This window comes from Ranitomeya imitator, chromosome 1, assembly GCF_032444005.1.
Source record: "Ranitomeya imitator isolate aRanImi1 chromosome 1, aRanImi1.pri, whole genome shotgun sequence".
Taxonomy (NCBI): Eukaryota; Metazoa; Chordata; class Amphibia; order Anura; family Dendrobatidae; genus Ranitomeya; species Ranitomeya imitator.
In genome coordinates, this window is record NC_091282.1 from 1231787700 (window position 1) to 1231800517 (window position 12818).

At 41.7% G+C, this 12818-nt stretch overlaps 1 protein-coding gene across 1 annotated transcript in view; it reads right to left on the bottom strand.

Moving 5' to 3' along the window:
- GFRA4 (GDNF family receptor alpha 4) overlaps nt 1-12818 on the bottom strand; it is a 518921-nt gene that overhangs the window by 69818 nt on the left and 436285 nt on the right. The window contains exon 3 of the mRNA XM_069745134.1: nt 134-412. Coding sequence (XP_069601235.1) covers nt 134-412 — 279 coding nt within the window. The remainder of the gene's footprint in view (nt 1-133; nt 413-12818) is intronic.

Consider the following 12818-nt stretch of genomic DNA (forward strand, 5'->3'; position numbering starts at 1 on the left):
GTGGAGAACTGGTGTAAAACTTCCACTTTGTGGAGCCCAGCAGATATTTGCTATATAAAGCCGAGTTCTTTATCACCAATTTACAAAGATTCAGCTCTGCTCTGTGCCCCCCGTGATTGTTGTGCACACTGACCTTCCATCAGGGTGTGGTGAATGCTCCAGTATATGTTGAGGCAGTTCTTCTCCTTCTTCATCCCTCGCTTGCACTTGCAGCCGTGCAGCTGGCTGGACTGGAGCGCGTCCACGGTCCGCTTGCACTGGCTCTTGGCATTGGGTGCCAGCTTATTGGCGCCGTTCCCAGCTATGCACTGGCGCAGTGTCCGTAAATTGAAGCTGCAGCTGGGGTTGTGCTTGCACGCTTCTCCGGCCTGTAGACAGTCTCTGCTGGAGGATGTGGCACCGGCTGTCTTGTCTGTGGAGGAACAGAAATAGAAATGAGCTGGAGCTATTATGCAAATATTACGCTTTTTTCTTATAATAGTTCCGCAGTAATACACCAGTGGGAACAACTGCGCATATAAAGCAGCCGTCAGATGCCCGTCTGCACAGTGAGCAGATTTTATATGCAGAATGTTCTATGGAATAAAGTCATTTAGGAAAATGTTAGCAAAATAATAGTAAAAAGTTCCCATTCCATCTGCTGCCACCAGGGGGAGCTCATTGCATGTGAAAAAAATGATTTCAATTTGAGATGTATGCGGTTGGCACCCTCTAGTGGTGGCAGCAGGCAGACAGTATTCAAAGGGCTATTTCCTAAATAATAAGTTATCCCCATCCACATAGGGGCCTCCGCTCCATTCATTGCCTATGGGATTGCTAGAGAAAGCGGAGTGCAGCACTCAGCTGTCCCATAGACAATGAATGGAGTGGAGGTCGAGCATGCGCTCAATGCAAAGATAAGATCTTGTGTTGCGGGACCTTCAATCACCCTCAGCAATCAGCAGGATATCACCTATCATACAGATGAGGGAGAACGAGCTTTATTAAAAACCCCTTTAATTATATAACTCATTTTTATTTCATATACGATCCACAGATGCTTTTTGCTTCAAAAGAGCCTCCGAAAATCTCAACAAAGCCTGTCTGTACAACCACACATTTATTATTAACTACTAAGCCACCAGGGACATTATTCATTGTCCACTAAACCACCAGGGATATTAGGTATTATCCACTAATCCACCAGGGATATTGGGTATTATACACTAATCCACCAGGGATATTAGGTATTATCCACTAATCCACCAGGGATATTAGGTATTATCCACTAATCCACCAGGGATATTAGGTATTATCCACTAATCCACCAGGGATATTAGGTATTATCCACTAATCCACCAGGGACATTAGGTATTATCCACTAATCCACCAGGGATATTAGGTATTATCCACTAATCCACCAGGGATATTAGGTATTATCCACTAATCCACCAGGGATATTAGGTATTATCCACTAATCCACCAGGGATATTAGGTATTATCCACTAATCCACCAGGGACATTAGGTATTATACACTAATCCACCAGGGACATTAGGTATTATACACTAATCCACCAGGGATATTAGGTATTATCCACTAATCCATCAGGGAAATTAGGTATTATCCACTAATCCACCAGGGACATTAGGTATTATACACTAATCCACCAGGGATATTAGGTATTATCCACTAATCCACCAGGGACATTAGGTATTATACACTAATCCACCAGGGATATTAGGTATTATCCACTAAACCACCAGGGATATTAGGTATTATCCACTAATCCACCAGGGATATTAGGTATTATCCACTAATCCACCAGGGATATTAGGTATTATCCACTAATCCACCAGGGATATTAGGTATTATCCACTAATCCACCAGGGATATTAGGTATTATACACTAAACCACCAGGGATATTAGGTATTATCCACTAATCCACCAGGGATATTAGGTATTATCCACTAAACCACCAGGGATATTAGGTATTATACACTAAACCACCAGGGATATTAGGTATTATCCACTAATCCACCAGGGATATTAGGTATTATCCACTAATCCACCAGGGATATTGGGTATTATCCACTAATCCACCAGGGATATTAGGTATTATCCACTAATCCACCAGGGATATTAGGTATTATCCACTAAACCACCAGGGATATTAGGTATTATCCACTAATCCACCAAGGATATTAGGTATTATCCACTATACCACCAGGGAAATTAGGTATTATCCATTAATCCACCAAGGATATTAGGTATTATCCACTATATAACCAGGAATATTAGGTATTATCCACTAATCCACCAGGGATATTAGGTATTATCTACTAAACCACCAGGGATATTAGGTATTATCCACTATACCACCAGGGATATTAGGTATTATCCACTAATCCACCAGGGATATTAGGTATTATCCACTAATTCACCAGGGATATTAGGTATTATCCACTAATCCACCAGGGACATTATTCATTGTCCACTAAACCACCAGGGATATTAGGTATTATCCACTAAACCATCGGAAATTAGGTATTATCCACTAAACCATCGGAAATTAGGTATTATCCACTAAACCACCAGGGATATTAGGTATTATCCACTAATCCACCAGGGACATTAGGTATTATCCACTAATCCACCAGGGATATTAGGTATTATCCACTAAACCACCAGGGATATTAGGTATTATCCACTAATCCACCAGGGATATTAGGTATTATCCACTAATCCACCAGGGATTTTAGGTATTATCCACTAATCCACCAGGGATATTAGATATTATTCACTAATCCACCAGGGATATTAGGTATTATCCACTAATCCACCAGGGATATTAGGTATAATCCACTAATCCACAGGGATATTAGGTATTATCCACTAAACCACCAGGGATATTAGGTGTTATCCACTAATCCACCAGGGATATTAGGTATTATCCACTAATCCACCAGGGATATTAGGTATTATCCACTAATCCACCAGGGATATTAGGTATTATCCACTAATCCACCAGGGATATTAGGTATTATCCACTAATCCACCAGGGATATTAGGTATTATCCACTAATCCACCAGGGATATTAGGTATAATCCACTAATCCACAGGAATATTAGGTATTATCCACTAATCGACCAGGGATATTAGCTATTATCCACTAAACCATCGGAAATTAGGTATTATCCACTAATCCACCAGGGATATTAGGTATTATCCACTAATCCACCAGGGACATTATTCATTGTCCACTAAACCACCAGGGATAATAGGTATTATCCACTAATCTACCAGGGATATTAGGTATTATCCACTAAACGATCGGAAATTAGGTATTATCCACTAATCCACCAGGGATATTAGGTATTATCCACTAATCCACCAGGGATATTAGTTATTATCCACCAAAGCACCAGGGATATTAGGTATTATCCACTAATCCACCAGGGATATTAGGTATTATCCACTAATCCACCAGGGATATTAGGTATTATCCACTAATCCACCAGGGATATTAGGTATTATCCACTAAACCACCAGGGATATTAGGTATTATCCACTAATCCACCAGGGATATTAGGTATTATCCACTAATCCACCAGGGATATTAGGTATTATCCACTAATCCACCAGGGATATTAGGTATTATCCACTAAACCACCAGGGATATTAGGTATTATCCACTAATCCACCAGGGATATTAGGTATAATCCACGAATCCACAGGAATATTAGGTATTATCCACTAATCGACCAGGGATATTAGCTATTATCCACTAAACCATCGGAAATTAGGTATTATCCACTAATCCACCAGGGATATTAGGTATTATCCACTAATCCACCAGGGACATTATTCATTGTCCACTAAACCACCAGGGATAATAGGTATTATCCACTAATCTACCAGGGATATTAGGTATTATCCACTAAACGATCGGAAATTAGGTATTATCCACTAATCCACCAGGGACATTATTCATTGTCCACTAAACCACCAGGGATATTAGGTATTATCCACTAATCCACCAGGGATATTAGGTATAATCCACTAATCCACAGGAATATTAGGTATTATCCACTAATCCACCAGGAACATTATTCATTGTCCACTAAACCACCAGGGATATTAGGTATTATCCAGTAATCCACCAGGGATATTAGGTATAATCCACTAATCCACAGGAATATTAGGTGTTATCCACTAATCCACCAGGGACATTATTCATTGTCCACTAAACCACCAGGGATATTAGGTATTATCCACTAATCCACCAGGGATATAAGGTATAATCCACTAATCCACAGGAATATTAGGTATTATCCACTAATCGACCAGGGATATTGGCTATTATCCACTAAACCATCGGAAATTAGGTATTATCCACTAATCCACCAGGGATATTAGGTATTATCCACTAATCCACCAGGGACATTATTCATTGTCCACTAAACCACCAGGGATAATAGGTATTATCCACTAATCTACCAGGGATATTAGGTATTATCCACTAAACGATTGGAAATTAGGTATTATCCACTAAACCATCGGAAATTAGGTATTATCCACTAAACCACCAGGGATATTAGGTATTATCCACTAATCCACCAGGGACATTAGGTATTATCCACTAATCCACCAGGGATATTAGGTATTATCCACTAAACCACCAGGGATATTAGGTATTATCCACTAATCCACCAGGGATATTAGGTATTATCCACTAATCCACCAGGGATTTTAGGTATTATCCACTAATCCACCAGGGATATTAGATATTATTCACTAATCCACCAGGGATATTAGGTATTATCCACTAAACGATCGGAAATTAGGTATTATCCACTAATCCACCAGGGACATTATTCATTGTCCACTAAACCACCAGGGATATTAGGTATTATCCACTAATCCACCAGGGATATTAGGTATAATCCACTAATCCACAGGAATATTAGGTATTATCCACTAATCCACCAGGAACATTATTCATTGTCCACTAAACCACCAGGGATATTAGGTATTATCCACTAATCCACCAGGGATATTAGGTATAATCCACTAATCCACAGGAATATTAGGTGTTATCCACTAATCCACCAGGGACATTATTCATTGTCCACTAAACCACCAGGGATATTAGGTATTATCCACTAATCCACCAGGGATATTAGGTATAATCCACTAATCCACAGGAATATTAGGTATTATCCACTAATCGACCAGGGATATTGGCTATTATCCACTAAACCATCGGAAATTAGGTATTATCCACTAATCCACCAGGGATATTAGGTATTATCCACTAATCCACCAGGGACATTATTCATTGTCCACTAAACCACCAGGGATAATAGGTATTATCCACTAATCTACCAGGGATATTAGGTATTATCCACTAAACGATTGGAAATTAGGTATTATCCACTAATCCACCAGGAACATTATTCATTGTCCACTAAACCACCAGGGATATTAGGTATTATCCAGTAATCCACCAGGGATATTAGGTATAATCCACTAATCCACAGGAATATTAGGTGTTATCCACTAATCCACCAGGGACATTATTCATTGTCCACTAAACCACCAGGGATATTAGGTATTATCCACTAATCCACCAGGGATATAAGGTATAATCCACTAATCCACAGGAATATTAGGTATTATCCACTAATCGACCAGGGATATTGGCTATTATCCACTAAACCATCGGAAATTAGGTATTATCCACTAATCCACCAGGGATATTAGGTATTATCCACTAATCCACCAGGGACATTATTCATTGTCCACTAAACCACCAGGGATAATAGGTATTATCCACTAATCTACCAGGGATATTAGGTATTATCCACTAAACGATTGGAAATTAGGTATTATCCACTAAACCATCGGAAATTAGGTATTATCCACTAAACCACCAGGGATATTAGGTATTATCCACTAATCCACCAGGGACATTAGGTATTATCCACTAATCCACCAGGGATATTAGGTATTATCCACTAAACCACCAGGGATATTAGGTATTATCCACTAATCCACCAGGGATATTAGGTATTATCCACTAATCCACCAGGGATTTTAGGTATTATCCACTAATCCACCAGGGATATTAGATATTATTCACTAATCCACCAGGGATATTAGGTATTATCCACTAAACGATCGGAAATTAGGTATTATCCACTAATCCACCAGGGACATTATTCATTGTCCACTAAACCACCAGGGATATTAGGTATTATCCACTAATCCACCAGGGATATTAGGTATAATCCACTAATCCACAGGAATATTAGGTATTATCCACTAATCCACCAGGAACATTATTCATTGTCCACTAAACCACCAGGGATATTAGGTATTATCCACTAATCCACCAGGGATATTAGGTATAATCCACTAATCCACAGGAATATTAGGTGTTATCCACTAATCCACCAGGGACATTATTCATTGTCCACTAAACCACCAGGGATATTAGGTATTATCCACTAATCCACCAGGGATATTAGGTATAATCCACTAATCCACAGGAATATTAGGTATTATCCACTAATCGACCAGGGATATTGGCTATTATCCACTAAACCATCGGAAATTAGGTATTATCCACTAATCCACCAGGGATATTAGGTATTATCCACTAATCCACCAGGGACATTATTCATTGTCCACTAAACCACCAGGGATAATAGGTATTATCCACTAATCTACCAGGGATATTAGGTATTATCCACTAAACGATTGGAAATTAGGTATTATCCACTAATCCACCAGGGATATTAGGTATTATCCACTAATCCACCAGGGATATTAGTTATTATCCACCAAACCACCAGGGATATTAGGTATTATCCACTAATCCACCAGGGATATTAGGTATTATCCACTAATCCACCAGGGATATTAGGTATTATCCACTAATCCACCAGGGATATTAGGTATTATCCACTAATCCACCAGGGATATTAGGTATTATCCACTTATCCACCAGGGATATTAGGTATTATCCACTAAACCACCAGGGATATTAGGTATTATCCACTATACCACCAGGGATATTAGGTATTATCCACTAATCCACCAGGGATATTAGGTATTATCCACTAAACCACCAGGGATATTAGGTATTATCCACTAAACCACCAGGGATATTAGGTATTATCCACTAATCCACCAGGGATATTAGGTGTTATCCACTAATCCACCAGGGATATTAGGTGTTATCCACTAATCCACCAGGGATATTAGGTATTATCCACTAATCCACCAGGGATATTAGGTATAATCCACTAATCCACAGGAATATTAGGTATTATCCACTAATCGACCAGGGATATTAGCTATTATCCACTAAACCATCGGAAATTAGGTATTATCCACTAATCCACCAGGGATATTAGGTATTATCCACTAATCCACCAGGGACATTATTCATTGTCCACTAATCCACCAGGGATAATAGGTATTATCCACTAATCTACCAGGGATATTAGGTATTATCCACTAAACGATCGGAAATTAGGTATTATCCACTAATCCACCAGGGACATTATTCATTGTCCACTAAACCACCAGGGATATTAGGTATAATCCACTAATCCACAGGAATATTAGGTGTTATCCACTAATCCACCAGGGACATTATTCATTGTCCACTAAACCACCAGGGATATTAGGTATTATCCACTAATCCACCAGGGATATTAGGTATAATCCACTAATCCACAGGAATATTAGGTATTATCCACTAATCGACCAGGGATATTAGCTATTATCCACTAAACCATCGGAAATTAGGTATTATCCACTAATCCACCAGGGATATTAGGTATTATCCACTAATCCACCAGGGACATTATTCATTGTCCACTAAACCACCAGGGATAATAGGTATTATCCACTAATCTACCAGGGATATTAGGTATTATCCACTAAATGATTGGAAATTAGGTATTATCCACTAATCCACCAGGGATATTAGGTATTATCCACTAATCCACCAGGGATATTAGTTATTATCCACCAAACCACCAGGGATATTAGGTATTATCCACTAATCCACCAGGGATATTAGGTATTATCCACTAATCCACCAGGGATATTAGGTATTATCCACTAATCCACCAGGGATATTAGGTGTTATCAACTAAACCACCAGGGATATTAGGTATTATCCACTAATCCACCAGGGATATTAGGTATTATCCACTAATCCACCAGGGATATTAGGTATTATCCACTAATCCACCAGGGATATTAGGTATTATCCACTAATCCACCAGGGATATTAGGTATTATCCACTTATCCACCAGGGATATTAGGTATTATCCACTAAACCACCAGGGATATTAGGTATTATCCACTAAAGCAAAAAAGAGGGAAGAAGCCAGCACTGCTTATGGTCAGAACGCAATAACTGAAGTGCAATTGCACATAAATTCTAACTGTATTTCAAATATGAGACATTTAGCAAACAATTGATCAATTCTTTGAGCTACCCCGCCACTTCACGGCAATCTCATAATGGGGCAGTCCTAATCTTCGTATTTTATTTACGTTGTGCCATTATGGCCTCCTGAATGTATAGAGAGTATAAAAAAAAAAAAAAGGACCACATTAAATGCTAACTGTACCTGGAGCATTTTCAGAATCACTCCCTTGGTGCCAGGAAAGGCAAGCGCAGGTAAAGGCCGATCAGGTCCAGTGCGGACATTTCAGATCTGGCTTCCACACTGCCAAACCCGCACCAAAGATGAAGGGTGAGACAGGCTGAGACACAGGTGCACAACTAACTTGAGCCTGAGGCGGGGCAGGGCTGCTGTGTGTGTGCACAGCAGCCTATCAATCACAGTGAACACAGAAAGAATGGCGCACATAACCCAGCGTGCGCGGCAACAGTGGTGGTCAGCCACATACCAATGCAAAGCTAAATGTCTCATATTTGAAATACAGTTAGAATTTATGTGCAATTGCACTTCAGTTATTGCGTTCTGACCATAAGCAGTGCTGGCTTCTTCCCTTTTTTTTTGCTTTGCATTGGTATGTGGCTGACCACCACTGTTGCCGCGCACGCTGGGTTATGTGCGCCATTCTTTCTGTGTTCACTGTGATTGATAGGCTGCTGTGCACACACACAGCAGCCCTGCCCCGCCTCAGGCTCAAGTTAGTTGTGCACCTGTGTCTCAGCCTGTCTCACCCTTCATCTTTGGTGCGGGTTTGGCAGTGTGGAAGCCAGATCTGAAATGTCCGCACTGGACCTGATCGGCCTTTACCTGCGCTTGCCTTTCCTGGCACCAAGGGAGTGATTCTGAAAATGCTCCAGGTACAGTTAGCATTTAATGTGGTCCTTTTTTTTTTTCTTTTATACATTCAGGAAGCCATAATGGCACAACGTAAATAAAATACGTAGATTAGGACTGCCCTATTATGAGAATGCCGTGAAGTGGCGGGGTAGCTCAAAGAATTGATCAATTGTTTGCTAAATGTCTCATATTTGAAATACAGTTAGAATTTATGTGCAATTGCACTTCAGTTATTGCGTTCTGACCATAAGCAGTGCTGGCTTCTTCCCTTTTTTTTGTTATCCACTAATCCCCCAGGGATATTAGGTATTATCCACTAATCCACCAGGGATATTAGGTATTATCCACTAATCCACCAGGGATATTAGGTATTATCCACTAATCCACCAGGGATATTAGGTATTATCCACTAATCCACCCGGAATATTAGGTATTATCCACTAATCCACCAGGGATATTAGGTATTATCCACTAATCCACCAGGGATATTAGGTATTATCCACTAATCCACCAGGGATATTAGGTATTATCCACTAATCCACCCGGAATATTAGGTATTATCCACTAATCCACCTGGAATATTAGGTATTATCCACTAATCCACCAGGGATATTAGGTATTATCCACTAATCCACCAGGGATATTAGGTATTATCCACTAATCCACCCGGGATATTAGGTATTATCCACTAATCCACCAGGGATATTCGGTATTATCCACTAATCCACCAGGGATATTAGGTATTATCCACTAATCCACCAGGGATATTAGGTATTATCCACTAATCCACCAGGGATATTAGGTATTATCCACTAATCCCCCAGGGATATTAGGTATTATCCACTAATCCACCAGGGATATTAGGTATTATCCACTAATCCACCAGGGATATTAGGTATTATCCACTAATCCACCAGGGATATTAGGTATTATCCACTAATCCACCCGGAATATTAGGTATTATCCAGTAATCCACCAGGGATATTAGGTATTATCCACTAATCCACCAGGGATATTAGGTATTATCCACTAATCCACCTGGAATATTAGGTATTATCCACTAATCCACCAGGGATATTAGGTATTATCCACTAATCCACCAGGGATATTAGGTATTATCCACTAATCCACCAGGGATATTCGGTATTATCCACTAATCCACCAGGGATATTAGGTATTATCCACTAATCCACCAGGGATATTAGGTATTATCCATTAAACCATCAGAAATTAGGTATTATCCACTAATCCACCAGGGATATTAGGTATTATCCACTAATCCACCAGGGATATTAGGTATTATCCACTAATCCACCAGGGATATGAGGTACTATTTATATTATATATAATATGCATATTTTACAGATATATAAATACATGGAATTAAAAAGAAAACCAAAATGACAAAATGACGAGTTCCTGTAATCTCCGGTGACTTTACTGCCCTGCATGAGGGCATGAATTATGCGTGAGCCCAGTGCTGCCATGTGTTGGAGGCATATCCTGATTCTTGGATGGCAGCGCTGGGGTGTTGGCGCCGCGCTCCTCCTGCCGCGCTCCGCCCACCGCGCTCTGTCCACATACCGGCAGCGCTAATGTCTGACCACTTGTGACTGTGATGCATGAAAAATGTATTTTTCCCCCAAATTGAAGCGGCCGCTTCTCTCTGTAAAACTCTCCCGAACGATTCTCAATTATAAATCCGTGTTATTACTCGTCAGTCAGGCGTCTAATTGACCCCGATGGGATAAGATTACAGATGTAGGGAAGAGGAATAATAGAGGGAATTTATGGATCCAAAGCCTGGAGTCAAATATGACAACTGCGGCCGAGCAATGAATCACATTGCACTGAACCGGCAGAGGATTAATCACAAGAAATAAAAAGAACTAAAATATATCCAAACTGCCGACTTACACTGGATAGTGAGGCCCCATTGTGAAAGATACCAATCCTCAACAATCAGAAATGCACAAACTCTCCTTATAACAGCAGTCTAGATGAGTGGTCTGGAGCCCCCTATAACAGCAGTCTGGAGCCCCCTATAACAGCAGTCTGCAGCCCCCTATAACAGCAGTCTGCAGCCCCCTATAACAGCAGTCTGCAGCCCCCTATAACAGCAGTCTGAAAACCCTATAACAGCAGTCTGGAGCCCCCTATAACAGCAGTCTGCAGCCCCCTATAACAGCAGTCTGGAGCCCCCTATAGCAGCAGTCTGGAGTCCTCTATAACAGCAGTCTGCAGCCCCCTATAACAGCAGTCTGAAAACCCTATAACAGCAGTCTGGAGCCCCCTATAACAGCAGTCCCATATAACAGCAGTCTGAAGCCCCCTATAACAGCAGTCCCATATAACAGCAGTCTGAAGCCCCCTATAACAGCAGTCTGGAGCCCCCTATAGCAGCAGTCTGGAGTCCTCTATAACAGCAGTCTGCAGCCCCCTATAACAGCAGTCCCATATAACAGCAGTCTGAAGCCCCCTATAACAGCAGTCTGCAGCCCCCTATAGCAGCAGTCTGGAGTCCTCTATAACAGCAGTCTGCAGCCCCCTATAACAGCAGTCTGAAACCCCTATAACAGCAGTCTGCAGCCCCCTATAACAGCAGTCTGCAGCCCCCTATAACAGCAGTCTGGAGCCCCCTATAACAGCAGTCTGGAGCCCCCTATAACAGCAGTCTGGAGCCCCCTATAGCAGCAGTCTGGAGTCCTCTATAACAGCAGTCTGCAGCCCCCTATAACAGCAGTCTGCAGCCCCCTATAACAGCAGTCTGAAACCCCTATAACAGCAGTCTGCAGCCCCCTATAACAGCAGTCTGGAGCCCCCTATAGCAGCAGTCTGGAGTCCTCTATAACAGCAGTCTGGAGCCCCCTATAGCAGCAGTCTGCAGCCCCCTATAACAGCAGTCTGAAACCCCTATAACAGCAGTCTGCAGCCCCCTATAACAGCAGTCTGCAGCCCCCTATAACAGCAGTCTGGAGCCCCCTATAACAGCAGTCTGGAGCCCCCTATAACAGCAGTCTGGAGCCCCCTATAGCAGCAGTCTGGAGTCCTCTATAACAGCAGTCTGCAGCCCCCTATAACAGCAGTCTGCAGCCCCCTATAACAGCAGTCTGAAACCCCTATAACAGCAGTCTGCAGCCCCCTATAACAGCAGTCTGCAGCCCCCTATAACAGCAGTCTGGAGCCCCCTATAGCAGCAGTCTGGAGTCCCCTATAACAGCAGTCTGGAGCCCCCTATAACAGCAGTCTGGAGCCCCCTATAACAGCAGTCTGGAGCCCCCTATAGCAGCAGTCTGGAGTCCTCTATAACAGCAGTCTGCAGCCCCCTATAACAGCAGTCTGCAGCCCCCTATAACAGCAGTCTGAAACCCCTATAACAGCAGTCTGCAGCCCCCTATAACAGCAGTCTGAAACCCCTATAACAGCAGTCTGGAGTCCCCTATAACAGCAGTCTGGAGCCCCCTATAACAGCAGTCTGAAACCCCTATAACAGCAGTCTGCAGCCCCCTAT